We start from the raw sequence: 27,962 nt of genomic DNA, 5'->3' as shown, positions 1-27,962 counted from the left end.
GCCTACAATGCATGTCTTTGGACTACGGGAGGAAACCAGAGGACTCGGAGGAAACTCCTGAAACATGGAGAGAACATGCAAACTCCACGCACACAGGGCGGAGGCAGGATTCGCTCTCCAAGCCCCTATGTGTGTGTGTGTATATATGTATATATGCATATATACATGCATATAAATAGACACGTACATACATACATACATACATACATATGCTCATATATGCGGCTGATATATGCTCATTGGCTCTGTAAAAGAGCTGACTTATTTGCAAACAACACATCACTTGTTCAGACATACTGTAACAAAATGCGAGAACATTTCTTTTACATTTTAAAACAGTTTTTAGTGTTGCAGCGAAACAAACTTAATAGAGTCCATATTATTTGTAATTTAATAGTTAAATTAGGAAATTCCAACAGTAAATAACAGTGAGTGCTGTTTAAACACATTTGAAATAATTACAAAATATCCAAAGGATAAGTAAACAATAAGCAACTTCCAAAACAACTGTAAAGAGCCTTCAGTTAAACACTGATCAAACTAAACTTGGTCACCTGCTGCTGTAGCAATACGGGAATAATAATAATAATAATAATACTTATCATCATCGTCATCAACACTATATGGAAAATGCCACATTTGAACACTGATGCAGCATTATTCCAGATAATTGGGAAAAAACAAAAAACATTTCAAATGAGGGGAAAAAAAAGAGACTCTTGCACAGACACAGTGGAAATGACCACATCTTACAAAGACATGCTACACTAATTTACAACCATATTAAAAGGAGCAACCTGTGATCTTAAGTGCCCTTAAGCCATAATATATCAATTATTAGAAATTTTCCTTGCCCTTTTTCATAGATCACTGGTGTTCCACATTTTACACATGGACAAGAAATCTGAATAATGAATAATGGGTAGGGAATAAGAGCTTACACCCTTTTTTGGTTACAAAGTTTCATATAACAATCACAACATACTGACATAAAACAGAAAGTGGTCAAGCCAGTAAAAGGTATCAAGTCCAAGTTAATGACAAGATGAAATATTATAAGTAAAAAACCTATTTGTACTGTCTACATTCTGATCATCTACATGTCAACACATTATAAAAAGTAATACAGCACACGTCTTGAAAGACAAACTAGAGAATTAACATCATTTTACATGTGTGCATGAGAATAAAAAAAAAAGCACTATGAGTGAAAATATTTAATTTCCACAAATTTTTCTGCCTCATATATTGGAACGGCTTAATCTGTACTCCAGAAAGTAAAGCCAAATGTTCTCTCCTGAACCTTGTCATGAATTTATAAGAATATATATAAAGAAATAAAAATGTACATTCATTCAAAGTAGGGCTTCATTCTGTAAGACTTTTAAACACTGTTCACAACACACCATAATCAAAACAAGTCCTTTCTCAAAGACATTCCTCCACATACTGTAAATACTTCATGTTTTTAAGACTTTCTGAAAAACAGTAACTTGTCAAGCTATACATGCCTTAATTTTAGTTCCACACAGCATTAGCCAGAGAAGAGTAACTTAAGAGCTAACTCGTATGAAGAAAATCATTAAATCGTATAAAACACAGCTTTGTGGGATCCGAGACTAGGTTTGAAACCAAGTGCATTTGTGGTTTTCAGTGGACCAGCTCCAGCTGGCTAGCAGAGAAGGGCAGTACCCCACTCACATAGTAAGCAATGCCCAGAGAGAGCAGGGCGATGATCACTAACAACAGGAGAACCCTCCAGAAACCCAGATCCTCCACAAACTCCTGCCAGGTGGAGCGAAAACTGGACAGTACACCCTCACTGTTCTGCAGGTTGGGATTCAGCAGTGAGTGGCTCTCCATTGCACTAGGAATCAACAAACAATACACATACATGACAAGACAATACAGGTATAAGGCATAAGACAATACAAAATACTGTAGATCAATAGGTAACTTTTTTTTTTTTTTAGAATTTTTTTCATTTATTAGTTTAAAATTAGGAAAAACCTCAAACAAAAATAAATAAATAAATAAACAAGCACATTAAGAACACCAAGAACACTCAATGACTTCTTGTTTCAAAAGAAACACCTCAAAATACGAAATCATAGCATAGTGTTTGAGGTGTTTTGAAAGCCATTTATTGGGTTTTTTACATACGTATTCTCATCAGGTAACCTCCACAAAACGCTCCATGTCAACTGAAAGTGGTGCCAGCTGAAGTCTCTTCCCGCTCACCTCTCACTCTCAGCCATCTGCATGGTCTCTAGTTTGGAATGAGTGCCTCTGTTGAAGCCCTTCACCTCCTGCTCCTCCAGACCCTCCAGCAGCCGAATGGCATCTTTATTCACGCCTCGTCGCTTGGCCAGCACCAGAGGAGTTGAGCCATTATGATTACTGCTCAAACACAAACAACACACAGCCTACATTCATGGTGCATCTATTCCAAACCCAACAAAACCAATGTGGTGTAAAAAATAATTACTAGGCATGAGTTTACACGAAGTATAACTTCTGATTTTGAGACAACAGCTTATCATCTAAAGTCAAAATTTCATTGTCTTCACACAGCACAAAGCCATCATTATTGACAGTGATTACATACAAGATGAGAGATGCAGGCTTTCAGTTTTTTTCAGCTATTTATACTGTGAGTGTGGTTCAAAGAAAGTTTTATTAGCATTAGAATGTAACTCTGGTTTAGTTAGCTATGAATGGCTGTAAACAGTTGCTTCCACCTCGGACCACTGATGCCGTATTTCATTTTACTTTTTGTTTTTAAATATAGTTTCTATTCTTGCTGTCATGGCGATAACAAGGACCCCACCCCTTGGTTCCAGACCATGAACACTTTGGTGTTGGAACCGCACTAATTTTGCTGGCTGAGAATCAACACCTCTGTAGTGGAAACACGTGGCATCAATTCAATATTAAGTGAAAAACCAGCATTTTATTTGTGATATATTAATGCTTAGAGAACTCTAAACTATTAAGTGTATTCATAATGAATGAGACAAGCATTAAATATCTCACCAGATGTCTATTTTGAGGCCATTGGAGACAAGGAACTGAATGGTGTCAACATGTCCACACAGATGCAGTGCCGTGTTTCCTTGATAATCGGTGGCTAGCAGATCTGCTCCAAATTTGTGCAGGAAACGACAGATCTCCACATTGCCTCGTGCTGCTGCTAGGTGGAGGCCGGTGCGACCCCGGTTGTCACGGATGTTAGGATCACAGCCTGTCTCCAGGAGCCGCCTGGCGAATGCTAGGTCTCCATCAATGCAGGCCTGCAGTAATGGCACGCTTGTCTGCGACGTGTCATTGATGAAGACATATGACATGTCCGAGAGGGTCTCTGAATATTCCAGCGTACCTACAAAGTTGAATCAGAAAAATTTGGTTATGTGTAACAAGTTGGCCAATCTTCTTCCCATCTTAAAAACAATCAGTCTATCTTTGAATGTTTCTTTCATTTCTCTTAACCTAACCAAACATACAGTCAGGTCCATAAGTATTTGGACAGTGACACAATTTTTGTAATTTTGCCTCTGTATTCCACCATAATGAATTTGAAATGAAGCAATCAAGATGTGATTGAAGTGAAGACTTTCAGCTTTAATTCAAGGAGTTTAACAAAAAATATTGCATTAATCACTTACAAATTACAACCATTTGTAACAAAGTACCTCCTTTTTCACAGGCTCAAAAGTAATTGGACAACTGACTGATAAGCAGTTTAATGGCCAGGCCTGTTTGCTCCTTATTTCATGACAAATTAAGGAGATAAAAGCTCTGGAGTTGATTCCAAGGAGGAGTTGAATTTGCATTTGGTAGCTGTTCATTGGAACTCTCAATATGCAGTCCAAAGGTGTTGATACAAGTGAAGGAGGTCATCATTAGGCTGAAAAAAAAAAACCAGACCTATCAGTAAACACAGAGGGTTTACCTCAAGATGCAAACCACTTGTAGCACTCAAGACCAGAAAGGCCAGAGCAGACTTTGCTAAAAACCCTCTAAAAAAGCCTGCCCAGTTCTGATACAAGATTAACCCATCAGAGAGATCGCAGAAACGTTAGGATTGGCCAAATCAACAATTTGGTAAATTCTTAAAAAAGAAGGAGCACTGGCGAGCTCAGCAACACCAAAAGGCCTGGAAGATCGCAGAATTCTTTCCTTGTTGAAGAAAAACCCCTTCACAACATCTAGCCAAGTCAAGAACACTCTGAAGGAGGTAGGTGTATCAATGTCAAATTCTACAAATCAAGAGATGCCTTCATAAATGTAAATACAGACAGTTTACCCCAAGATCCAAACCACTGGTAACACTCAAGAACAGAAAGGCCAGATTAGACTTTGCTTTAAAAAAAAAAAAAAACAACTCTAAAAAAAGCCTGCCCAGTTCTGATACAAGATTAACTTGATAGAAAGAGAAGAGTATGGAGAAGGAAAGGAAGGGCTCATGATCCAAAACATACCATATCATCTGTTAAACATGTGGAGACAGTGTTATGGCATAGGCATTTATAGCTGCCACTGGAACTGGGTCACTGGTGTTTATTGATGATGTGACTGCTGATAGAAGTAGCAGGATGAATTCTGAAGTGTATAGAGTTATACATTCTGCTCAGATTTAGTCAAATGCTGCAAAACTGAGAGGACGGTGCTTCATAATGACCCAAAAAGCACAGTGAAAGCAACTCAAAGGCTTCTTAAGGCAAAGAAATGGAATGATCTTAAATGGCCAAGTCAGTCGCCTGACCTCAACCCAATTGAGCATGTTTTTCACTTACTGAAGACAAGACTGAAGGCAGACAGACCCACAGACAAGCAGCAACTGAAGGCAGCTGCAGTAAAGGCTTGGCTAAGCATCTCAAGGGAAGAAACTCAGCAGTTGGTGATGCCCATGGGTTTCATTGACTGCAAAGGATTTGCATCCAAGTATTAAATATAATCCTAATATTTATGATTATGTTAGTTTGTCCAATTACTTTTGAGCCTGTGAACACCGGAGGGACTATGAAACAAAATGGCTGTAATTCCAGTTAATGCAATATTTTTATTAAACCCCTATAATTAAAGCTGAAATTCAATCACATCTTGTTTGCCTCATTTCAAATTCATTGTGGTGGTCTACAGAGGCAAAATGACCACAGTTGTGTCACTGTCCAAATACTTATGGACCTGACTGTATGTATGAAAATGTAGCTTCAGCATTTTCAAGAGCTGTAGTGTCGGTTTCATCTTCCTGAGTACAGAACACCTTTCCTGTCTAAATAAAACCAGTGTACAGTTATGACAGGCACCTGCAACCAAACAAATGCAGTATACAAATACCTTCATTTTACAAAAAGGAAAGGAATACAACTGAACTATACCAATCATTTCCCATTTCACTTTAGTCAGTATAAAACACAAGTACAGCATGGTTCATGAACCATTATTTAGAAGATCTGTGACATATGAACATAGCCTGCGTACACCATATGTGTCACTATATGGCTTCAACATTTTTAAAACATCATCAATCGAGGACAGGCGAGAGAAGGCAAGTGATCACTTGCAAATGAAGTCCTGAAACATTATATCTCCAGCATGCTCTTTGCCACGAGTCATCCAAATTCAGCAAAAACAAGATGAGGTAAAAACAAGTGGTAAATGTTGCAAAGGGTGGTTTCACAGGAAAGGCTGCAACTTCCACACTTCCTGGGGTGAAAATGTGACTTTCTTTGTGATGAAAAATAGGTTTCTTTTGGGGTTATGAATGTTTGAGGGAGCATGAAAGAAGAAATATCAAAGATTAATCACTTACTGTTTTCTTTTATTCTCAATCTAAGTAACACTTATCAACAGAATTTTCAAAGGGAACTAGGTATAATTTAACAGAGAAGTAATTTTCCAATTATATGTTTGAAATTAACCTCACAATATTTCTATCATGTTTTACGTTATTCTTCACAAAACCTGACAAAACTGTATCTTTGTATGTAAAAAATTGCAATATTCAGAAATTCCAATTGTCCTCAGAAAAAAATGCATCACCACATGCATCACACTAATGAAATGAGATTATGACTTCCATGTGAACATTAAAAAAATTGTACTTTTCCTCTTTTTATGTTGCAAAAGCTACATGCAGTCAAAATTTGATATTCCCTGTGAACTAACTCCACTCAGGAGAGGACGTGATGTTTAACATACTACATGAATGCTATTTATCAGATACAGCAAGCAGAGAATTGTACTAAACGGGCAACACAGTGGAGCAGTGGGTAGTATCGTTATCTCACAGCTCCAGGGTATTAGGTTCAATCCTGAGCTCAGGTTATTAGTTACTGAGCCCGTTCTACCTGTGTTTGTGTACATTTCCTACAGATTCCCCAGTTTCCTCCCACTTGTACAAAAATATGCATGTAGGCAGCCTGGCTATGCTAAAATTGGCCCTAGGTGTGAGACTGAGAATGATACTATAGGAACAAAAATGCCCAGAACCAGCTCCTTTATTATCAGCAAGAAATGTGTAAATAAGTTCTCAGAGCATATAAAAATAAAAGGAATATCACTGTCTTGGTTACCTGGCATCTTATCACCACAAAAAAAAATTGTTTTAACAGAATTCACCCCTAAACAGTTTATCAATAGCCAACAAAGATCCATTGTTCGTAGGTTCACGAAATTGGCACAGACATCCAGGGATGGGTATTACACAATAAAACACAGGTTTCATGATGTAAACTAGAAAGAGATCACTTGCTCATAGCTCCTTTTGATTTGGCATTTTAGGATTTTAGAAATAAATGGTCCAATTTGGGCAATAGTATCTAAGATCTGTAATTTTCACTTACACATTTTGCATTTTTAAGCTAAAAGATATCACAGTATGAATGAATAACAATACATTCATAAAGCAAATGCATTATTTTAGGTTTTACGTTCCATTTAAATGACATTTTCTGAAGTGGGAACCTTTCCTGTGAAAGTAAACTAAAGTACATTGTTATTAGGGCTCCAATGTGATATATAACTCTCTGTCACAGTGTGTCAGTTCCTTTCACACTCCGGGTCACGACACCAGAAAACTCGATACTGGATACTGTAGACTTGTCCCCAAGAGCTGTAATTAAAAAGACTCATACGAACATCCTTTCGACACACTTTGTAATACTGTTTGATGTTAGAGTAATGATTTATAATCGTACTATCAGGCTTCACCCAGAAGAGGACAGGTTCCCTTTTGACTCTGGTTCCTCTCAAGGTTTCTTCATCATCATCATCAACATCAACATTCTCAGAGTCTCTCAGCTTTTCCTTGACACCGTCACCTCTGACTCGCTCATTAGGGACCTAAATATATATCTATATCTGGATTTCTCTAAAGCTGCTTTGGGACAATGCCTACTATTAAAAGCACCATACACATAAAAATGGATACAGTGAAACCACAAAAAAAATCAAACACTATAACCCTCATTGTCATCCTCTATCATTCTCATCTTTACTTTTGCTGCTAAAAGGATCAAGTTATTTGATTTCTATTATAAAACGTGTCTGTCTGTGTGTTTATTGTCAGTACTGAGCTCTTTGGAGACTGTAGTAGATGGAAAGTCGAGTAACTACGACACTCCCTAAACGCCATAAAGCCTGATGAGTGCGCATGCACGGTGTGAAGAAACAACAATAACAACAACAACAACAACAACACCTGACATTACTGCACCTGAAATGCGCTATCATAACACCGAGAACGGAAGCTAACTTTCTGTAAATATTCTTTCTGAATTGAGCGAAAAGATTATGTATCAGTGCCCTTTCGGAAGCACAGTGTGGCAAGTGCCCTGCCCCGCCTTACTTACCCCCACTATTCTAGCAGACATGGCTCACTGCACTGTACACTAACAACACCGAGCAGACCTGACACCACACACCAGTGTGGAAACCCTGCACATGAATACATCACATTTACACTAGTTCATCTGACTGGTTACGCAGCTTAAATAACCAAACCAGAAATAAAACCTTAAACAAACACACTGCAGTCATCAAATCTGCCCTTGCTGTGCTAAACTAAATGCTTTTTACCTGTTTATAATGCACCAAATCAGTAGAGAAAATGTGATTTCGCAGCTGTTCCACAGCGGGACTGTTGTTTGTATTGATGCTGAAGGCTCTGCAATATCTGTAACGCTTTGCGACTAAAGTGCCACACCGCCACCTAAAGGGTTGGAGAACGCTCTAGTCAAATCCACCTCAATAACTCAAAGTGGCACTCCTAAAGCAGTTTCATCCGTTCATTCATTCATCTTCAGTGACTGCTTTAGCCTGGTAACACTGTGCATGAGGAGGGAATGGAGTGCCAGTCTTTCGCAGGGCACCATGCCCGCACACACGCACACACACATACACACCTAGAAGCAATTCAGCCTAGCTAGTCCACCTACTTGAGGAAAATGGAGAACCTGAAAGAAACCCACACATGTGAAACCACACAAACTGCAACCCATGCTCAGGATTAAACCGTGTACGCTGGAGCTGAGAGATTGCTGTAAGAACGCTACCTGCTGCGCAGATGCTTTTAAAGTCTAATCATGACTGACATTGTTTTAAGTATTGTAATATATACAAATATCGTACAAATTGTAATTGAAGACATGCAGTTTCCCTAGCACTCCTTTCACCAAGGTTTTGTATTTTGTAATGGTTTTGTAATAAAGTGTAACTGTGAGAGTGAGTAGACCAATACACAGATACATAAAATAATACATTCATATAGTGAATTACTTCATATGTATTTCCTGTTACAATTTTACTTCTACATATACACTATATGGTCAAAACACCCATCTGTGGGGCTTCCTCTAACAGTTAGAAACACACAATTTTCTAGAATGTCTTCATATGCTGTAGCATTACACCTTCACTTTACTGGAACTAAAAGGCCCAAACATGTTCCAGTAAGGTCCATGAAGACATGGTTTGTCAGTGTTGGAGTGGAAGAACTCGAGTGGCCTGCATAGAGCCCTCACCTCAATAATGCTTTTGTGGCTGAATGTGGAAATTCCCAGGCACATTCCAAAATCTAGTGGAAAGCCTTCCTAGAAGAGTGGAGGTTATTATAACAGCAAAGGAGAGACTGGAATGGGATGTTCAAAAAGCACATATGGGTGTGATGGTCAGGTGTCCAAAAACCTTTGGCCATATAGTTCAGCTTAGACCATTTCACCTGTTATTTTATTGTTGTTTTATTCATTCTTATTCAGTACCACACTTTCACACACTCATTAACACCCATGTGCAATTTGCAAAGAAATTCCACCAAGAGCCCTGGAGCTGTGAGTAGACAACACAACAGCTTAATTACAGTAACCCATACATGCAGCCTACTGACTGCATCAAAAAATTATCTTACCTATTCAACTTGAAGATAGGCTTATAAAGCCCAACCTGCTGATTTAAGAGTAATCAGTCTACAGTAGTGCAAGTAGTGCGTTTCCATGAGAAAATCACAGACCTGAAGCTGCTTTCTACTTGTGGTTGCATGTTAGAGCTGCATTCAGTTTTCGAAACATATGCCAACTGACATGCAAGAAAAGGTATCCATATTCACACTCATTTCTGCAGGTGCTCAACTCGATTTTCTAGGGCTCATTAGTTTATTGAGTCTAATTGCCCAGAGATGTAAGGTTAGCATTTAATATGTTAAACTATGCATACTGTTACCTCTTTTGGATTAATTGCCTTATGTAATGAGGCAATTAATCCAAAACTAATTGAGAAGCTACACATCTTAAATACATACTTTTTGATGCAACTGATGACAAGTCTGTAATGTAATAAATGACAGGTCAGTGTGGTCCATTCATATCATTTAGTTTCAACACTTTATTAATTAGGGAGCACAATTATACTCTCTGTTTATTGAAACAGCTTTGGTTAAAAAAAAAAAAAAACTCTGCACCAAAACTAATACTGGAAATCCAGCTATGTGATAGACCTAAATTTACGTAGGAGAAAATGTATTTATGTAATTACATGTAAATCAGTGTAAGAAAAATACAAATACTGTTATAATATACACATAAAGATATATATGCCTTAATAAACCATCCTTAATGTACAAATCATACATCCAAGTTTTGTGATTTACTACATTGTTTCTTTTATACCATTGGATGAACCTGCAATTTAACGGTTTACACACATTACAGATGAAACCATACTGAAAACTCAAGGCTACCAAAGAGAGCTTAAGAAGCTAACGAATATAGTGGTTACATATTAGCCTGTCTCTTTAAGAGACTTTACAAACACACTGTAGAAAGACTAAAAAATAACAGCAGTGATTACAGACATTTCCTGCAATTGTAGGTATACATTTGAGTGTGGAATATCTAATGCACAGATGTTCTGCTCAGCTGAGTGGCTCCTTGTAGGCAACATTGTAGTACAGGTGAAATTATGAGTATGAAAATGATACAGTTCATATGTATGTAGAGAGTGAAGTCTATTAATCAGATCATGACACTGTTTTTTAGAGTTATTCGAGATATTTGGCAAGGCACCTGGTAAAAGTGGAATGTTAATTTTCTACAGTTGCTAATACTCATATTATTTTTTTTCCAGATATTCATTTCAGTGCAATACTTTAAGGGTACATGTGTGGGGGGTTAGAGAGGATTGTAATTTCAAGTGTTAACCATAAGCCACAATCTTCTTCATTTGTGCTGGTTTGCCCATTTGCCCACTTTCCTCAATCAAGCAAGCAAGATATTATAGTTTGTGCCATATGTCAGGGAACCAACCCCCCCCAAAACATGTGATCATTGATTCAGACTAGCGCACTTTGGACTAGGTGAACCAGAAGATTTTGGCGTGTGTTACAAAATGCCTGTGGTCTCACATTAATGTTTCAGTGCTTCCCGGGGATTTGGGACACACTCTCCGAGGTAGCCATGAATATGTAAGACAAACAATGACTAGTTAAAATAAAAATAAAACAATGCAGTTTCTTGTAGCACCAATGTTGATAAGTGAAATAAAAAAAGCAAAAATAAAACCTCTTTACTTGGAGCTGTTTGCCCCTTTTAAACCTGGCCTTGGAGAAGGCTACAAAAAGCACCAAGAAGAGAGGGTCTCATACAGTCAGTCAGTCAGTCAGTCAGTCAATATTTGCTTTCTCATTTCTTGTTCTCTATTCTTTCTGTTTAAAGTTCTGTTCTCTCTGTCCCCTCTCCTCTCCTTGAGTGTGCACAGGCTACAAGATCTTCATGCAGACCTGGCAGCGGCTGATGCGGCTACGGTACTGATCTCCCTTCAGGGTCTCTGAATTAGGACTTTGTGTAAACTGCCTCTGCTGTTGCACAGTGGTTAGCCAGAAGCTATGTTTGTTGTTGAAGAAGAAACAGGTGCCCCGAGCCCCGTTGCATTCAATAAAAGGTGTTGCACGGAAGTCTTCTAAACATGAGCCAGGAGAAACCAGGGACTGGCCACCTCCCTCAGCCCCCGCAGCTGTGTGCTGATCAGAGGATGACACACAGTAACACAGAGTTACAAAAACACCAACACAGAATAAAGGCAAGTTTTCCTTGCCTGTACTATACAGAAAAATATGGAACATATGGCACTTCAGAGAGAAAAAGTCACTTTTTAAAACAGAAACATCAGAAAATGCCCCGTGGCTCTGCAGCAACTCATCCAATAGAGATATAAGAACTGTGAGAATTATTGGGAGCTAAATTGAACTATGTTGGTGAAACAAGATGAAAGTGTCTGATGAGAGATTTAAAATCAAGTATCTTAGAGGGTCAACATTTTATTTACCATGTAGTAGAAAAGCAGTGATAGATGTTTTATTAATCTTGTTGTCATAGCTCACCCAATATTTAATTTTAATTTGCAATTTGTAAAGTTATATACTTCCTGTCAGTTGGTTAGAGGCAGTTTTCTCTTACAGGCCAGAGGACTGGAGCGTTTTCTTATGGTTAATGGTTACTGGTACATTTATAACTTTTTTGTAGAGTAATGTGTAGCTTAGCTAACTATATCGATATAAGTACTGATTCTGCCAATTCATTATCATCTTTCTCATACTGAAAACTGCAGCAGTCTGCTTATTACCCAGCCTGCAAACACAAAAAAAACTTTTACTATTCTGAAAATCCATGAACACTTTAGGTTTTTAGAAGAGAAAGAGAGAAACAGAGTATGTATGGGTATAATGTCTCACCATAAGGAAGGAGTAACCAATCCACAGGCTCCTCCACCCCTGTGGACAGGGGGGAATAGTGATGTCTTGGCTGTGGACAGCCACAGCTTGAGATGGGGCTTCACACACTGAACAACGGCTGATGTACTGAGTAATCTGCTCATTGGCCACAGGCATCATGGGAATGGGTGCTGTTGTGGACAGCCAGTAGGACTTGTCATTGCGGCTGGCGTAATAACAGAGCTCATTGGTTGTGCAGTAAAGGAAGGGAATAGTGCTGAAACGAGGTAGACAGGAGCCAGCCAATCCTGAGAGACCAGAGAGGAAGTTGTGGTGAGAAAATGAGAAAACAAATGATGGAAGACCGTTGAAAGAAAAATGAATGACACACACTAAGGTAATATCATCCTTATATTGATATTTGACACTTGATACCCCACTGATAGTAAAATTTCTGCATGTTTGCTGATGTTATTATACACTGCAATAAATCTCTAATGTCTTTAAGTGTCTTACCCAGGTCTTGGTTATGTGCCTTCTCCTGTCCTTCTACATAAAGCAAGCTGTAGCCATCCCACAACTTGTCCATGCCCTGAGGGCACATCGGCACCTGGCTGGACTGGCTGTGCTTCACCAGAGTGTAGCCGATCCCAATGGCACGTCCAGGCAAACCTGGAGGACCTGGTGGTCCCTGCCTACCAGGAAAACCTGAGCAATGAGGAAAGTAAAAAAAAAGAGGAAGTGAAGGTGAAAAGGTGAAATGGAACAACAGGTAGAAAAGTGGCAACTGAGAAATGAATGGTAAGCTATTACACATTCTTGTATAGTAAGGATTTGCTTGTTGATTTCTAAGGGTCTGATTGATTTCCATAGTTTCTATCCACACTTGCCAAAGGTCTGTTGAGCTTGTTCTAAACAAACCAGCATCTAACTATTTCAAACCAAACAGCAAACTAAAGTATCAGTTTTGCTCTGATTACAACTTGTCAATATGCCCTTAGATTCAGTTTGCACTTTCATCTATCATGACATAGATTAGTGGTGCCTTGTCATGGACTGGCATCCTATATCAGGTGTGCTTGGAATACTGCCGAACCTCATCACACCACCACCACCTCATAAGAGCCCACCTTCAAGGGTCTTCATCACCAAGCTTGAGAAGTGAGGCTCACAGAAACCCAAGCAAATTAACAGTTCACTGTTGATGACTAATATCTGACAATGAATGCTCCTGCCTCAACAAACATGAAGAATTAAAGTCAGATCACCCGTAGCTGGAGTGGGTCTTAAAGCCCCTCAGATGATCCCAAACAATATGTTCCATTCTCTCTCAAGCGGAATCTCTTTTATTCACTCACTGCTCTCAGGTTTGATTATAATACCTTTCTATAAAACATTTAACTCGCCTTTGTAACCGGCAGATCCTTGATATCCTGGAGCTCCAGGGTCTCCAATGGGTCCTGAAGGTCCAGCTGGACCGGTGCGACCAGGTTTGCCTATTGGTCCAATCTTTCCTTTAGTACCTACAGATTTTAACAAAAAAGATAAGTACTGTATATATGCAATACAGTAAACTTTAGATTGAACTTTAAAGTAAACTATAAAGCTATAAGCAAGTGTTTTGTTTAAAAATGGGAATCAAACTCACAAAGGTGCAATGAATGCCTTTTTGTCATAGACCAATTTGTTAACTTTCAAATAAAACAAGGTACTACTGAAGCTTGACCTAAGTAATCAACATTATTTAGACAGTAAATAATGAAAATACGATTAATTGTGATATGCAGCTCACCTGGACGTCCAGGGAAACCAGGCTGGCCTGGTGATCCTGTATAACCGGCAATGCCAGGGGCACCTTGTGGACCAGGATTCCCAGATGGCAAGTCCTGTATTTGGGGTGGGACAACAATTCCTGGAAGGCCTTTGCTACCAGGTGTACCTGAAAAGAAGAAATAGAGTTCATTTAAATGGTATGTATTTAAGAGCATGCTTATATATTTCAACAGACCTGCTGAGTTTATTTACTGACCCATAAATCCTTTTGCTCCTTTGCTACCATAACTTCCCGGATCTCCAGGGGAGCCTGGGCGTCCTGTTAGTCCACTAACTCCAGGGTCTCCTCTCAGTCCTGAAGGAGACGATTAGAGAAAGGCAATCTTTGGCATATTAAATTAAACTGACTTTCAGACCATCAAAAAAATGCCATGATTACTTTTTTGAAGATAGTATACCAAAATACATAAATGTACACACATTCATGAAGCTAATAGTTCTGTATATTGATGGGTAATGTTATAAAGATTCTCCATATAAGCACCTTTGAATGCTGGGTTGCCAGGTGGCCCACGTCCTCCTGCAAATCCAGGTTCACCACGTTTCCCAGGGATTCCAGGTAATCCAGGAAATCCAGGATCTCCTCTGTCACCCTGGTCTGTTCCAGGCCCAGCTGGACCAGGAGGACCAGTGGGGCCAGGAATACCTATAAAAGAAACATTTTTAAAAAGGTCCTCATATGGTTGGCTCATTGAAAGATCAGTTAGACAGGGAGCCAGGAAGTTAAAACACTGTTCTGGAAGAGGCAATTTCAAAAACAATGAGATAACCATTTTGAATCTCTTTCAGGTCTGTTTGCTCCATGCTCAGAACATTATTTTAGTTATCTGGACAGTCATTAAAAAAAGAGCAAACTTACCTCTTTCACCATCAAGTCCAGGTAAACCAGCATCTCCTGGAGGACCACGAATGTTAGGAGAAATGGATGGTCCCCCACGAGGACCTGGAGGACCTGGGAACCCTGGCTGTCCAGGGTAACCTAACAAAGACCGTAAGTATAGGATCAACATACTGGGGCAAATACTGCCACAGTCCTGAAACAGAACAGGTATCTCTGGAGTTTTTGTTTACTCAAAACCTAGGGAGATTTTTTTTAAATAGTAGTAGTAGTAGTAGTAGCAATAGTGGTGATAGTGGTAGTAAATGATCTACCTCTACCTAACCTGCTTGGTTTAATTTGCTTGAGTCATGCCTTGTTATGCTCCTGGTGCTGTCTAGACAAATGACCCATTTTTTATTTCCATGTTTAACAGAACTGTTTATAATGTATATTATTTTCTCACCAATATTTCCTTTGGCTCCCTTTACTCCAGGAAATCCTGGTACTCCGGGCAGTGATGAGCCTCTTTCTCCCTTTAGTCCATTCAATCCCGGGGCTCCAGGCTGACCGCCCTCTACTACACCTGTGGACAGATTTAACTGTGTTACTTTGAGTTTTATGTAAGTGGTCTACCACAAGGTGGCTGCTAACTATGTGTGGACCCACTTGAAATACAGGAAGTATCAACAGCTGTAGATATTCTTACCAGGTACTCCCGGTTGACCTTTGGGCCCTGAAAGTCCATTGAGTCCATCTAAACCAGGGGATCCTAATAAACCTATAAGGGAATTAGGAAAGGTGTGTTAACAAACATACTTTCAAAAATTTGCATTGTGAACCAGTTATATAAAGTTGTATTAGTTAACATAAAATAAGATGTTCAGTTACTAGACCCATGAATTACGAGCTTCTTGAATCTCAGACGTTTGCTGGTTATTTGATTAGAAACCTAACCTGTTTCTGGATGTATGGCAGCCAGCAAAGACATACATCGCTTGCATAAAAATAGCATATCTGTAGCAAACATGACAGATATTCTGGCTGTAACTGTAGAAGAAAATTATGCTACTTGACTAGACTGACCTTTTACTCCTGCACGACCTGGAGCCCCAGGGAAACCTGGTTCACCATCCCGTCCCCTCTGTCCTTGAAAACCAGGGAGACCCCTAGTGCCATGGGGCCCAGGCAGACCTGACAGAAGGTACATGATGTGTTCGACAAGTTAAAAGAAGCATCAGTGTAATATAATAACTAATTAAAAGGAGATGTGTGTGCAAAAGGGTTACCTTCTTGTCCAGGCCTTCCTGGATTTCCAGGTAGACCTTTCTCCCCAGGATATCCAAACCCTCCTGGCAAACCCTGAGAACCTTGATCACCAGGACGGCCTGGGATACCTGTGCATCAAATACAACAGAAAGAGAAAAATACTGACATTGAGGTATTACATAAACAAACAGATAACAATGCCATTTTATATTACAGGATTAATATTGTAAAAGGATGCCTTTCAGTGTCCTGTTCATTAATAATTTTAATTTGGCATAACATTGGTTATGAACATAAATCCATCCATTTTCTGTACCACTTATCCTACAGAGGGTCACAGGGTCCTGGAGCCTATCCCATGCACAAGGTGGGGGACACCCTGGACAGGGTGCTAACCCATCGCAGGGCACAATTGCACACACATGCTACGGACAATTTGGAAATGCCAGTCAGCCTATAACGCATGTCTTTTGACTGGGGGAGGAAATTGGAATACCCAGAGGAAACCCCTGAAGCATGGGGAGAACATGCAAGGACGTGGGAACTGAACCTCCAATCGAACCTAGAGGTGCAAGGCAAACGTGCTAACCACTAAGCCACCGTGCCCCCAGTTATGAACATGTATATTATACTAGGCTAAGTGTTTATATTCACAAAAACACCAGGGTCCCTACATATATGTTTGTACATTTTTAATAATAACACACAAGGTCACTTTCATAATCTCCTCAGGCTTAATAAATATTTCCTGTCAGCATCAATTATATGGAAATCATTAAAATAATAATTACAAGCAACTGTTGTAGTATGCTGTTGTAAACAAGTAGTAAACAAAAGAAAAGAAAATCAAAACACAAAGCTCACCAGGGTATCCAAAATCTCCCACCAGTCCCCTTCTTCCAGGGGTCCCAGGTGCTCCAGTAGAGTCTCCTTTGACACCTTTACAGGAGAATGTGTGGGATGATCATTATGTTAAATATAACCAAATACACAGTCATGCACTACAGTCTACAAAGGACTGTGTTCTCATGGAGAAATTTATTTATATGCAAAGAAGAACTCACCTTTGCTACCAGGCAATCCTGAAGTACCAGGTGATCCAAACAAACCAGGAACTCCATCAGCACCCTGCAAAAGGGATCAAAATGCATCAAATAAACTGTGTTTATCCAACACATAACCTTCAAAGATCATATAAATCTATTTTATAAATGAGTGTTTTCACTGAACTTTATATCTAGTGCGTTAAAAAAAGACTAGGGTTATATTTTCATGCAGCTGTACTGGCTGTTGGCTATTGTGGGTTTATTTCAATACTATCATTTAGCTGGACTGGCAGCACACTTTAAATGGGCTTACCCTAGGTCCAGTCATGCCAGGGAAACCAGAAACACCAGGTGCCCCTTTAGGTCCTGCAAATCCTGAAGAACCTGTGCGCCCTTGGAGACCTGGATCACCAGGTAGACCCTTAGCTCCATCAACAAATGCTTGCTGACCAGGAAAGCCTGGACGACCAGGAAAACCTGGGGTTCCCTTATCACCTGTTTAAAGACAATGCCTGTCATATTTCTAGCATGGGATGCTGACAGATTACAATTTTTAGGCAAAACCAAAAAACAGGACTGCTGTCTGAGAGCTCAGGTTCAAGCTAAACTCTGACCACCACAGGTAAAGAACACTGCAGTGTTCAAGATACTTCTTATTCTGTATTCTACAGTTTTCTGTTCATGGATACATGAGAGTCAATGGCCATAGGAGTGTTTCTGTACCTCGTGGTCCTGGAAAACCAGGCAGTCCAGTAGCTCCAGGAGTACCCCGGTCCCCTTTCTCCTGACGCAGTGGAAGGGGTGTAGAGGGAGGTCCTATTGGGCCTTGCTCTCCACGATCCCCTGGAAAAAACACACGATCACACACACACACACACACACACACACACACACACACACAATCCATTTTTGTATGGTATAATATAAAAATCAATAATCATCATATCTCGTTGACATGTTAATTAAGTTTTTTAAAGTTTTTTAAGTTTTAGTTTACCTTTAAAACCAGGAAGGCCATTTACACCAGGTATGCCATCCAATCCTGGGATTCCAGGTTGACCTTTACCCCCTGGCTGTCCATTGACTCCAAAACGTCCAGGTGATCCAGGGAATCCCACCAATCCAGGGAATCCCTTCTCCCCTGTAAAACATCCATGTCAGTATAGTGCATGTATGTAATGGCTGGAATGAAGAAAGAGTACTGATACTTTCCTAAAGATTGGGAAGGACATGAGAAATGTGAGATGCAAAATGTAATGTGAGAAATGAGATCAGTTAGCTATCTGGCAATCTGGATGCACTCTATACAGAGATGCTTTCAGTATTGCAAGAAGGCTAAAAATAATAAATCTTGGGAACCTGTTAGGAATGCCTTAGATTTTTAGCATTTGAAAATTTCATACCTTTTATTCCTGGCCTTCCTGGTTGGCCGTTACGTCCTGAAATAGTATCTCCAGGACGTCCCCTTTGTCCTTTTGGTCCTGGAATTCCAGGTAGTCCAGAAGAACCCTTTCTACCCAAGCCTTGGCGTCCTGGGTTTCCTTTTGCACCCTTGAGTCCTGGGAAACCTTGGAGACCACCAACATGAGTGTCAAACACCACTCAATCCATATTGTATTTGGAATAACAATAGCAAACTCTTTCAGGTTAGTAATAGCATCACCTGAAACACACTTGAAGATGAAGACGAGTCTACAGTCAAAAACATAATGATCATCTACATGCTTAAAATAGTGTTTATGTTATATTTCCTGTACCAAATAGTAATGTGTTATGTTATCCAGGAAACTGGAATGTTCCAGTAATTTGTCCTATACAGAAACCACCTTCAACGATCTAGCAATTGTACACTGATATGACATCTAACACTGTGTACAGAACAAAATATTGCAAATCTTTATTGCACAGACACATTAGCCACTGACACAGATACACACAAACACGTTATGCCATGTGTTCTGTCTGCAGATCGCACACCGCAAAAGATGTGTCTTTAAGTCAATATACGGAGATCTTCAAGCTGAAAGAATGAGGTAATTAGTATTAATATATGAGCATGTATTTTAGCCAATGTGTTAACTGACATGAGCTGACCAGACAGGATTTATGAGCAGATTTTGAGTCATATTAATCAACCTTCACATGAGCTAGCCTGATTTCATGAAGTATTATAATCTTCACTCTGAGCGCATTCGTAAACAACACACTCACCGATCCCACTTAAAGAAACGCCCAACTATCTGTGGTCCCTTCTTCATTCATCACCCCATTCATTCATTCAAACATTCACCATATCTCATCTGACATGCTTACTTAAATTCTTTGTCTTTTTTTAGGTACCTTATTATATTATCAGCAATCTCACAGTGTTATTGTACATAAAATATCAGAGTATAAAGTTACACTGAATTGCTTTAAATAAAATAAATCAAGTTAATAAAATGGTTTAAAATCATTAACTCTTATTTACTGCACATCAGTAATAAGCACTACTAGAACAAACACCAAAAAGGTAATACAAAGAAACAGTAATAAATACGCACATTTTGAAATATTAGATTATATTAGAGAAAGTCATCAGATTCTAGACATTTCTGTAAAGGCTCTTTCGCAGTTGGATGAGTTTGTTAACGTCATACAAGCAGATTAGGGTTATAACAGTGCAGCAGATGGCTGGAGTCTAGCTACATTAGTACTGCTTGATTGCATTAGTGCAAATTTTAACACTAGAAACCGCTCATCAAGAACATACATACAGTATGCACACACACATACACACTCGTTTAAATGATAGATGAGAACATACACCTCACATGATTTATACCACCCCAAGCTTGAGAAATAAATGAAAATAAATGGCTAGGACAAATAAAGGATTTTATTGTGTAATGGATTATAAATGATGTTAATGTTAATTATTATCACCAAAAAGGATTTGCTGATGGAAAACTGGAATGGTATAGAAAGTGGACAGTATCTCTCTTCACAGCTTAATAAAGCAGCTAAGCATAATCCCTTTCACTAGGTGCTTTGGTTAGGAAGTTCAGATGCTCTATTTTCTGGAGCAAACTAAGGAAATATGTCATAGAAAAGAATTGGTTGTTAGACAAAATTAGCTCTATAAAGAAGTATGTATAAAGAAGTCGGTTGATAACTTTTCTCACCTTGACAGCCTAGAGAATTGACCCAGCACCAAGAACAGAGGAGCAAGACACCACAAATGGAAGGGACGGGAAGATGGAGATGATTGTGGTAGTGACAGAGAGAGACAAACAGACAAAGAAGGAGAAGGAGAGGACATTGAGAGAATAGAGGGATGAAATGAGATGTTTTTGTGAGAAAGTGTCCAGTGGAGAATGCATTGACAAAGAGAAGAGCAGTCAGAGGACATTATGATTATTACATCTCCAGCTGTGCTGGAACATAAGTGATTCATAGTTCTTTCTTTCTTACTTTACATTAGTTTGGCTTATTTTACATTAGTTTACTTTATCCTATATTGTCATACTTTCTGTTTTGTTCTTTTGTAAACTCGCCTCAGTCTGGCTTGAAAAAATATCATCCCTGTTGTATTTAACACTTTTGGTAGAGCTAATCCTAGAGATGAGGATCTACCACTGTGCCAGACAAAGACCAGTGATGTGCACAAAAATGCAAACAGAAATGCATTCACTAAAATGTTTTATGAGAGTAGGCTGAATTGTTGAAACGTATAAGAAAAAGCAGTCAATTTTCTCAAACAACAAGACAAAGGTCCACAGGAACATCAAAGATAACAGATGGTCAATTTAATATTCCAGTGAACAAAAGAATAATCATATACTTGACCACTTTCTCACCTGCAGGTCCAGGAAATCCAGGATTGCCAGGTGGCCCTTGAGGTCCACTGACTTCAGAAGGGCTCACACCCCGTGGACCTGGCTGCCCTGGAAGTCCTGGGAAGCCATTGTCACCACCCTCACCCTTTACACCTGGGTTACCACTGGGTCCATCAAAACCTACAAGGGAAAATTTTATTCATAACTGCAGTACCGAAAACTAAGTAATAGTAGTTCTGAGATGAGCTCATTAAACCTACCACGTCCGCCTGATAATCCAGAAGTGCCTGGTTGGCCCTTGTCTCCAAGCTCTCCTCTTTGTCCTGGAAGTCCAGGTATTCCTTGAGCTGCCCCTAAAGTTTCGCCAGGTTCTCCTATTGGTCCTTGAAACCCAGGAAGGCCATCTTTTCCCGGAGCACCTTGAAAGCCATTTTCTGTAGTACCTGGTAAACCTGGATCTCCTCTTGGTCCAGGAAAGCCTGTAAAATCCATCGTGTTAAAGCAAAACAATAATATAGTTTTGTTACAGTGTAATTTCCTTTTGTCATTTAAAAACATTGACAAGCCTTCTCCTTCCTCCAGCTGACCCTGCTCCACTGTTTTTAAAGTAAGTATGCCTCAAGAGTTGTCTTTTAAGCGCTGTAAAACATTTATTGTAAAATTTACAGTAACATTCTGACAGCAGACTTGCCAGTAAACTACTTTAAATTTACAGTAAATAACTGTAAAACATATTTACAGTAAATATTACATATATACTATTACATAATGTAAAATAACACATAATCCAATACATTTGCTCATTTGGCTGATGCTTTAAAAAAATGCAACTTAGAGTTGAGGCAGGATAAAACTGAGCACAAGATTAAGGATCCCTTCTAAGCACCCAACCATGGCATCTTAGCTGTGCTGGGATTTGAACACATGCCTTCTGAATTGTAACTCAAAGCCTTAACCACTGAGCCACCAAAACTACCTCAACTAGAGTGCATTGATTCAACCATTTCCACCACCACTGAAATAACTCACACTAAAAGATGTATTTTAGTTCTTTACTAAACAAAAGTTTTTAGTAGCATATAAAGTTACACTCAAACAGGGACTGTATTTGCCTAAAATAACCACTAAAATAAATGGCACAAAAAGAATCCACTAATTTGCAGAGTTTTACCATTCTCACCCCTGCCAAAAATATTAGATATTCCATTATACAGTGCATTTTCTGGTATTTTATGTACTGCACTAACTGCCTAATCTTTTACAGTACAATCATGTAAAATAATAAAACAGTGTTTTTCTGTAAAATAAATACTGTAAATTTACAGCATTTTTTTTTTACAGTGTGAGGTGCTCTGTTCTGGCTAGGGGCAGAGCTAATTTTTCAGCCAGAAACTGTAAAGCACAAGTCTGATTATTATAAACTGCACATTTATTATGATTATCATGTGTTATAGGCTGTAATTTTGTATATTTTTTAAAATTCTGTTCCATGTTCTGTGGGAATATTGATGCATCAGTGTTTTGACTTGAAGAGGGTTGAGATGTATTAAACGTTTTTTTTCCTGACTGCTCTAAATGTTGACTGGGATCATACCTTGTGCTCCAGGTTGACCTCCACTGCCTGATTCTCCTCTCTCACCTTTCGACCCATCAGTACCTGGCCTTCCACTTAGTCCTGGTGGACCCTGCTGTCCTTTCGGGCCTAACCACACATACATTTACTTACAATAACTGGGTATGACAGCACTTAATTACAAGACAATCATTTTCTTCATCTTTTTGATCAATTGGAAATCATGATGGAAAGAATTACCTGACACACCAGGCAGTCCGGGGAAACCTGGATTCCCAGGTTCTCCTGGAATTATGCAGGGCAGTGACAGTCCTGTGGAGATTCATATTCATCATCAGTTACATGCTCAAATCATCAACACGGGGCACCAACTGTTTCTGAACTAACTATTTTAAACAGCACTGTAAATGACTGAATTTGTATTACTTTTAGAAAAGGCAAAGGAAAGAAATTTAAAATGAAATCATTTGTAAATCCACATCAAGAACAAAGTTCTGTCAGGATATGAAAATGTTAAGTCCAGTTAAAGTTAAATATTTTTAAAATTGCTATGGGTTAATGTAATTTAGTATCATTCAAAAATTATTGTGATAAACATTTTAAATACTGTGATCAATATACCTGAAAAAAAAGGAAGAACAGAAAAATCTTTAGACCAACTTAAATAAAATCCTTAAAACATCACTTACTGTATATACACATACACAAAATTACAGGAGGTTTTTGGCAAAAGATGAAATTATTCCTGATTAAATAAAAATCATTTTTAATCATCCATAGCACTTTCTTGTGTGATAATTCTTGTTGAGATTATTCTCTGCTGATATCTCTATATAAACATTTGATCTGATATTTATTCAACAATTTCTGAATCCATCAGCTTTTATTACTAACTCCATATGGCCATGTCAATAAAATAAATTAAATTAAAACTTACAATATTATCTATTTTAGTGAAATGATGTGGGATATTAAGATACCTGCAATCTTATTATATACCCCTGCAGTGTACAGCGTAGCAGGGTTGATCACATGCACCAGGCTTTGTTAGCTGATTGGGCAATAAGAGCTAATGCACTGTCATTGTGTGCACTTGTTGTATGCACTGGCGTAAGCTGAAGACACAAAGCAGCGAGGGCACAGCGAACATATTGAGTTAAGCGTAGCAGGCAGCGAAAACCTACACTGTCATCCATGCTCTGATATACCCTGTCTGTTCCTTTTCTTTACCCCACCAGCTTGTATTTCCTGTCCACTGGCTGTGGCTCCAGCTTACTCCAGAATATCCAACAAGTGCCCCTGCTATTCCATTGGACACCACACCAATAAAGGGCAAGAGCTGAATGGAACAGACAACTTAAGCATGTTTTAAAGTCAGTGGTGCCAGTGAAGGCCAGGCTTGAGATGTCTGGTTCAGTCAACCTGAACAACTTTCTAGTGGCTACAGCTCTGGGCTCCTCACCTCCCTTTGTGAAAGAGGCTTCATTAAGCCCCGCCTGCCCACAGCTGTCACCTAGTCAGACAACATGCAAGGGTAAGAGAAATGGCAAGAGATGCAGTCAGTTAATCAGTCCATCAATCACTTCACTCAGGGAGCATCATCAAATCATTTTAAGGCATAAGCATGAAGAAGATTATATCATTAGCAAGGAATTTAAAAAAAAAGCTTATCCAAGTAAACCAGGCATGTTCTGTTAAAGCATAGCAAAGTCACATTTCTGCACAGTTCCTATTCAGAGAGAGATTGAGAGTGTCAGGGAAATTTTAGTTGAAAGTCAGATGTTACTTTTCTTGATGCTAGTCCTCCCAAACTCTCAACTTCTCAGAGAATGGATCATCCAAGTAGGAAAATATGTTAGCACAAGCAGAGTGAGAAAAGAAATCTGCACATACACATGTACAATGACACAGACATACACAGAAACACATACATTTATATGTATGTAATGAATTTCAAAGCAGTTGCTGATTATTATTTTAGCCTTTTCCCCCCAGTCATTTTATTTTTTGGCCAAAACATTTTTTTTTTAATCTGTTTTTTTCAGTAGTCATTTTTTAACACATTGATGCCTAAGTGATTTGGATTTATCTGTAAACCAGCATAGAATTTGCTAAGAGTAAAATGCTTTTTTTATTTGAATGGAAAAAGACATCCACCAAGAGGAACTAGTAAAAACAAAATCACAGCCATCTCCACTCTTTTTATTTATTCATTTTTCAAAGCACTTCATTAGACTTCTGTTTTGCCAACCTGCACTTTTACTCCTTACCTGTACTTTTGTACTATTATACGCATATTGTATTAGTCATATTAGGAGTGTAACCACATATGAATATATTATTTAGATTGAACAGACAATGCATCCAAAACAAATATGAATGCAGAACTGTAGGAAGTTTTGTTTTTTTAATGAAGCCAGAATGCTTCAGAATTGGTGTGGGCATCAGGATACTGCAGGACAAACCAGAAAAAGTTGCTCAATCGCAAGGTTTTTATTTTAATGTGGAGCTTAGATAATGACTTGAGGAATCTTGGGGGGAAGGTTGCCAGTTTTGAGCAAAATTCCCATCCAAACTACAACTAACAAAAATGCATAAGAAGACATGAAACTAACTCAAAATGTTGGTGAATAAGAAAAGGTAGACACATTTTTCATCTTAACAGATTAATAGTGGTGCATATTTCAGATTTTTTCATCATTCGGTACTGCTTTTCATCTTTCTTAAATGATTGTTCTCTATCTTTATTAAAAGAGAATCTTCTTGAAAATTCATACATGATTATAATGAAATGCTCCTTTAAGGATTCCTTTTGCAGAAGCATTATGTCCCAGCTTTAAAGTAGATTCTGATAGCATGTCCAGCAACACTATATGGCCAAAAGTGTGTGGACACCTGACCATCACACCCCAAACTGTTGCCACAAAGTTGGAACACAATTGTATAGAATGTCTTTGTACGCTCTAGCATTACAATTTCCCTTCACTGAAACTAGGGAGTAGTGCCCAAACCTGTTCCAAACATGGACCAAAGAGAGGTCCATGAGGACATGGTTTACCAAGGTTAGAGCGGAAGAACTTGAGTGCTCTGCACAGAGCCCTGACCTCAACTTTACTGATCACCTTTGGGATGAATTGGATCGCCGACTGCACCCCAGGCCTCCTCACCTGACATGCACCCCAGGCCTCCTCACCCGACTACACCCCAGGCTTCCTCACCTGACTGCACCCCAGGCCTCCTCACCTGACTGCACCCCAGGCCTCCTCACCCGACTGCACCCCAGGCCTCCTCACCCGACTGCACCCCAGGCTTCCTCACCCGACATGCACCCCAGGCCTCCTCACCTGACATGCACCCCAGGCCTCCTCACCCGACTGCACCCCAGGCCTCCTCACCTGACATGCACCCCAGGCCTCCTCACCCGACTACACCCCAGGCCTCCTCACCCGACTGCACCCCAGGCTTCCTCACCTGACTGCACCCCAGGCCTCCTCACCCGACTGCACCCCAGGCCTCCTCACCCGACTGCACCCCAGGCCTCCTCACTCCTCACAAGTCAGTGCATGACTTCACTAATGCTCTGTGGCTGAATGGGTAAATCTACACAACCATGCTCCACAATCTAGTGGAAAGCCCTTGCAGAAGAGTGGAGGTTATTATAACAGCAAAGGGGGGATAAATCTGGAATGGGATGTTCAAAAAGCACATCTGGGTGTCATGGTCAGGTGTTCACAAAATGTTGGCCCTATAATTGTAACTTTTCTGATCTTTCTGAAATGTAGCAAACTTAAAACCCATAAAGTAAAGCATAAACCGAAAGTAAATCTGGTAAAATAATATTAGATGGCTACTGGTGTCAACTGTAGTTTAAAAAAAAATTCAAGATTTTCAAAACATCACTGCTTTGAAAGTTTGCCTACTCAGTCACCTTAGATAAAGTTTGCCACATGGTGTCTGGTTCCGGAGATGAAGTTACGTTCTGCAAATTGCTATATCTTAATAAATGCGATAATTTGTGATAAAATGTCATCTTTTTCCAGCTGTTTTTTCAGTGTTTTCCAGTGTTTCCAAAACAAAAAAACAAACAAACAAACAAACAAAAACCCTGCCAATACAGATAATGGCATTGTGTTACACTCCTAAGTCATATTATTATATGCTACTTTTTAAAATAGCAGTTAAGATATTTTAATAATTAGAATGTTGTATTATGCTAAACCAGTTTATTACCACTTCAGGTAATCTTATATAGTTTAGTCCACACAAGATCTGGTGCTTGCCATGTTTTGTGCTTATTTATTTATTTATTTTTGTTTGTTTGTATGTTTGTTACCTTGTCAAACTTTTTTTGTTCTTTATTGTACATTATAGCTTTGATGATGTTCTTTCACTTTAGTTTAAACAAATACTTACATTTTAAAAAATATATTTATGTCACATTTTGATATTTTTATATAATTTGAGTAAGATTCATGTAGTTATTGTTTTATGTTTACTTGAATTAGAGTGTAGGTGTCTATTTTAGGACAGAATTATATATCAAGAGATAGTTTTTCTGTACTTTTCACCACTTCCTGGTGAATTGTATAGAGTAAAATTTGTGTGAGAGCTTCATTATTTAACGTATGGACAAACAGAATCCATTTATGAAAAAAAAGTCTTTTGTTATGCACACATGGACATGCATGTGCACATGTATACATGTATACATATGTATATGAATTTATCACATGTATACATAGTGTATACTTTGTATCTGCATCCACATTCACAATGATACAAAGACATGCGTTTTCTGTTCACTTTGTAGACAAATCCATCCATCTGGTTTATCTAGAACTTACCTGGTGGTCCTGGAGGTCCTGGCTGCCCTGGAAGCCCACTGATACCAGGGCTGCCTGTAAACCCTCTAACACCAGCGGCGCCTGGGTAGCCAATGCCAGGCTCACCGGCTGCACCAGGGCGGCCCTTAAAACCAGGAGATCCAGGATATCCTCTGTCTCCAATCACCCCAAAACCAGGATCTCCCTACAGGGAGAGCGACAGAAAGTAAAGACACAAATTTTGTGTCTAACTGGCAATATATCTTCGTTATAAGATGCTGATTATTTTAGAGCTGTTTGGATATTTGACTGATTATTACGCTATCCACTTACCGGTAGTCCTGGTGCTCCAGGAAAACCAGGGGCTCCACTTCTTCCAGGTTGTCCAGTGTCTCCTGTAGGACCAGCAGGCCCTTGCTGGCCAATGTCACCCTTCTGTCCTCGTCTAACAGCATAATAAGTGTTTCCTTTCTCTCCTTTAGTCCCAGTAAAGCCACGCTCTCCAGGACGACCCTTAAAATAAGCACAATGTTAGGCGAACATTAGGCATGAATGGTAGCAATTCTGAAGAGCAGCTC

At 39.2% G+C, this 27,962-nt stretch overlaps 2 protein-coding genes across 6 annotated transcripts in view; both read right to left on the bottom strand.

Moving 5' to 3' along the window:
• Nucleotides 1-373: 373 nt before the first annotated feature.
• ankrd46b (ankyrin repeat domain 46b) lies at nucleotides 374-8,228 on the bottom strand. Its single transcript, XM_026935907.3, has 4 exons — nucleotides 8,083-8,228; nucleotides 3,037-3,379; nucleotides 2,242-2,400; nucleotides 374-1,867 (listed from the first exon to the last, which is right to left on the bottom strand). Exons 2-4 carry the CDS (start codon nucleotides 3,345-3,347, stop codon nucleotides 1,651-1,653), a joined length of 687 nt encoding a protein of 228 aa, XP_026791708.1. The 5' UTR covers nucleotides 3,348-3,379; nucleotides 8,083-8,228; the 3' UTR covers nucleotides 374-1,650.
• Nucleotides 8,229-9,862: 1,634 nt separating this feature from the next.
• The window catches only part of col4a6 (collagen, type IV, alpha 6), an 82,611-nt gene continuing 64,511 nt past the window's right edge, over nucleotides 9,863-27,962 (bottom strand). For 4 of the 5 annotated variants that reach the window (XM_026936439.3, XM_053233136.1, XM_053233132.1 and 1 more), the window contains 25 exons: nucleotides 27,718-27,897; nucleotides 27,406-27,589; nucleotides 24,024-24,074; nucleotides 22,802-22,873; nucleotides 22,583-22,690; nucleotides 21,249-21,467; nucleotides 21,010-21,168; nucleotides 18,574-18,738; nucleotides 18,168-18,311; nucleotides 17,894-18,013; nucleotides 17,484-17,665; nucleotides 17,189-17,252; nucleotides 16,989-17,063; nucleotides 16,145-16,252; nucleotides 15,942-16,049; nucleotides 15,565-15,636; nucleotides 15,322-15,441; nucleotides 14,898-15,017; nucleotides 14,523-14,684; nucleotides 14,235-14,333; nucleotides 13,998-14,144; nucleotides 13,612-13,728; nucleotides 12,722-12,913; nucleotides 12,227-12,513; nucleotides 9,863-11,515 (listed from right to left, as the gene is read on the bottom strand). In XM_026936439.3, coding sequence (XP_026792240.3) covers nucleotides 11,255-11,515; nucleotides 12,227-12,513; nucleotides 12,722-12,913; nucleotides 13,612-13,728; nucleotides 13,998-14,144; nucleotides 14,235-14,333; nucleotides 14,523-14,684; nucleotides 14,898-15,017; nucleotides 15,322-15,441; nucleotides 15,565-15,636; nucleotides 15,942-16,049; nucleotides 16,145-16,252; nucleotides 16,989-17,063; nucleotides 17,189-17,252; nucleotides 17,484-17,665; nucleotides 17,894-18,013; nucleotides 18,168-18,311; nucleotides 18,574-18,738; nucleotides 21,010-21,168; nucleotides 21,249-21,467; nucleotides 22,583-22,690; nucleotides 22,802-22,873; nucleotides 24,024-24,074; nucleotides 27,406-27,589; nucleotides 27,718-27,897 — 3,516 coding nt within the window. In that variant the 3' untranslated portion in view covers nucleotides 9,863-11,254. The remainder of the gene's footprint in view (nucleotides 11,516-12,226; nucleotides 12,514-12,721; nucleotides 12,914-13,611; nucleotides 13,729-13,997; nucleotides 14,145-14,234; nucleotides 14,334-14,522; nucleotides 14,685-14,897; nucleotides 15,018-15,321; nucleotides 15,442-15,564; nucleotides 15,637-15,941; nucleotides 16,050-16,144; nucleotides 16,253-16,988; nucleotides 17,064-17,188; nucleotides 17,253-17,483; nucleotides 17,666-17,893; nucleotides 18,014-18,167; nucleotides 18,312-18,573; nucleotides 18,739-21,009; nucleotides 21,169-21,248; nucleotides 21,468-22,582; nucleotides 22,691-22,801; nucleotides 22,874-24,023; nucleotides 24,075-27,405; nucleotides 27,590-27,717; nucleotides 27,898-27,962) is intronic. The other variant, XM_053233134.1, reaches the window with a different exon arrangement.

Source organism: Pangasianodon hypophthalmus, chromosome 4 (assembly GCF_027358585.1).
Source record: "Pangasianodon hypophthalmus isolate fPanHyp1 chromosome 4, fPanHyp1.pri, whole genome shotgun sequence".
NCBI lineage: Eukaryota > Metazoa > Chordata > Actinopteri > Siluriformes > Pangasiidae > Pangasianodon > Pangasianodon hypophthalmus.
The sequence above is the reverse complement of the archived record's forward strand: the minus strand, read 5'-3'. Positions and strand labels throughout refer to the sequence as shown.

What these genes read in the sequence shown, in the direction of transcription:
- ankrd46b (XM_026935907.3), bottom strand. Translation starts at nt 3,347, where the DNA reads ATGTCATATGTCTTCATCAATGACACGTCGCAGACAAGCGTGCCATTA. An exon ending in GGCCTCAAAATAGACATCTG is followed by an intron (nt 2,401 to 3,036) that starts GTGAGATATTTA and finishes GTGTTTGAGCAG; the next exon opens with TAATCATAATGGCTCAACTC. An exon ending in CAGATGGCTGAGAGTGAGAG is followed by an intron (nt 1,868 to 2,241) that starts GTGAGCGGGAAG and finishes GTTGATTCCTAG; the next exon opens with TGCAATGGAGAGCCACTCAC.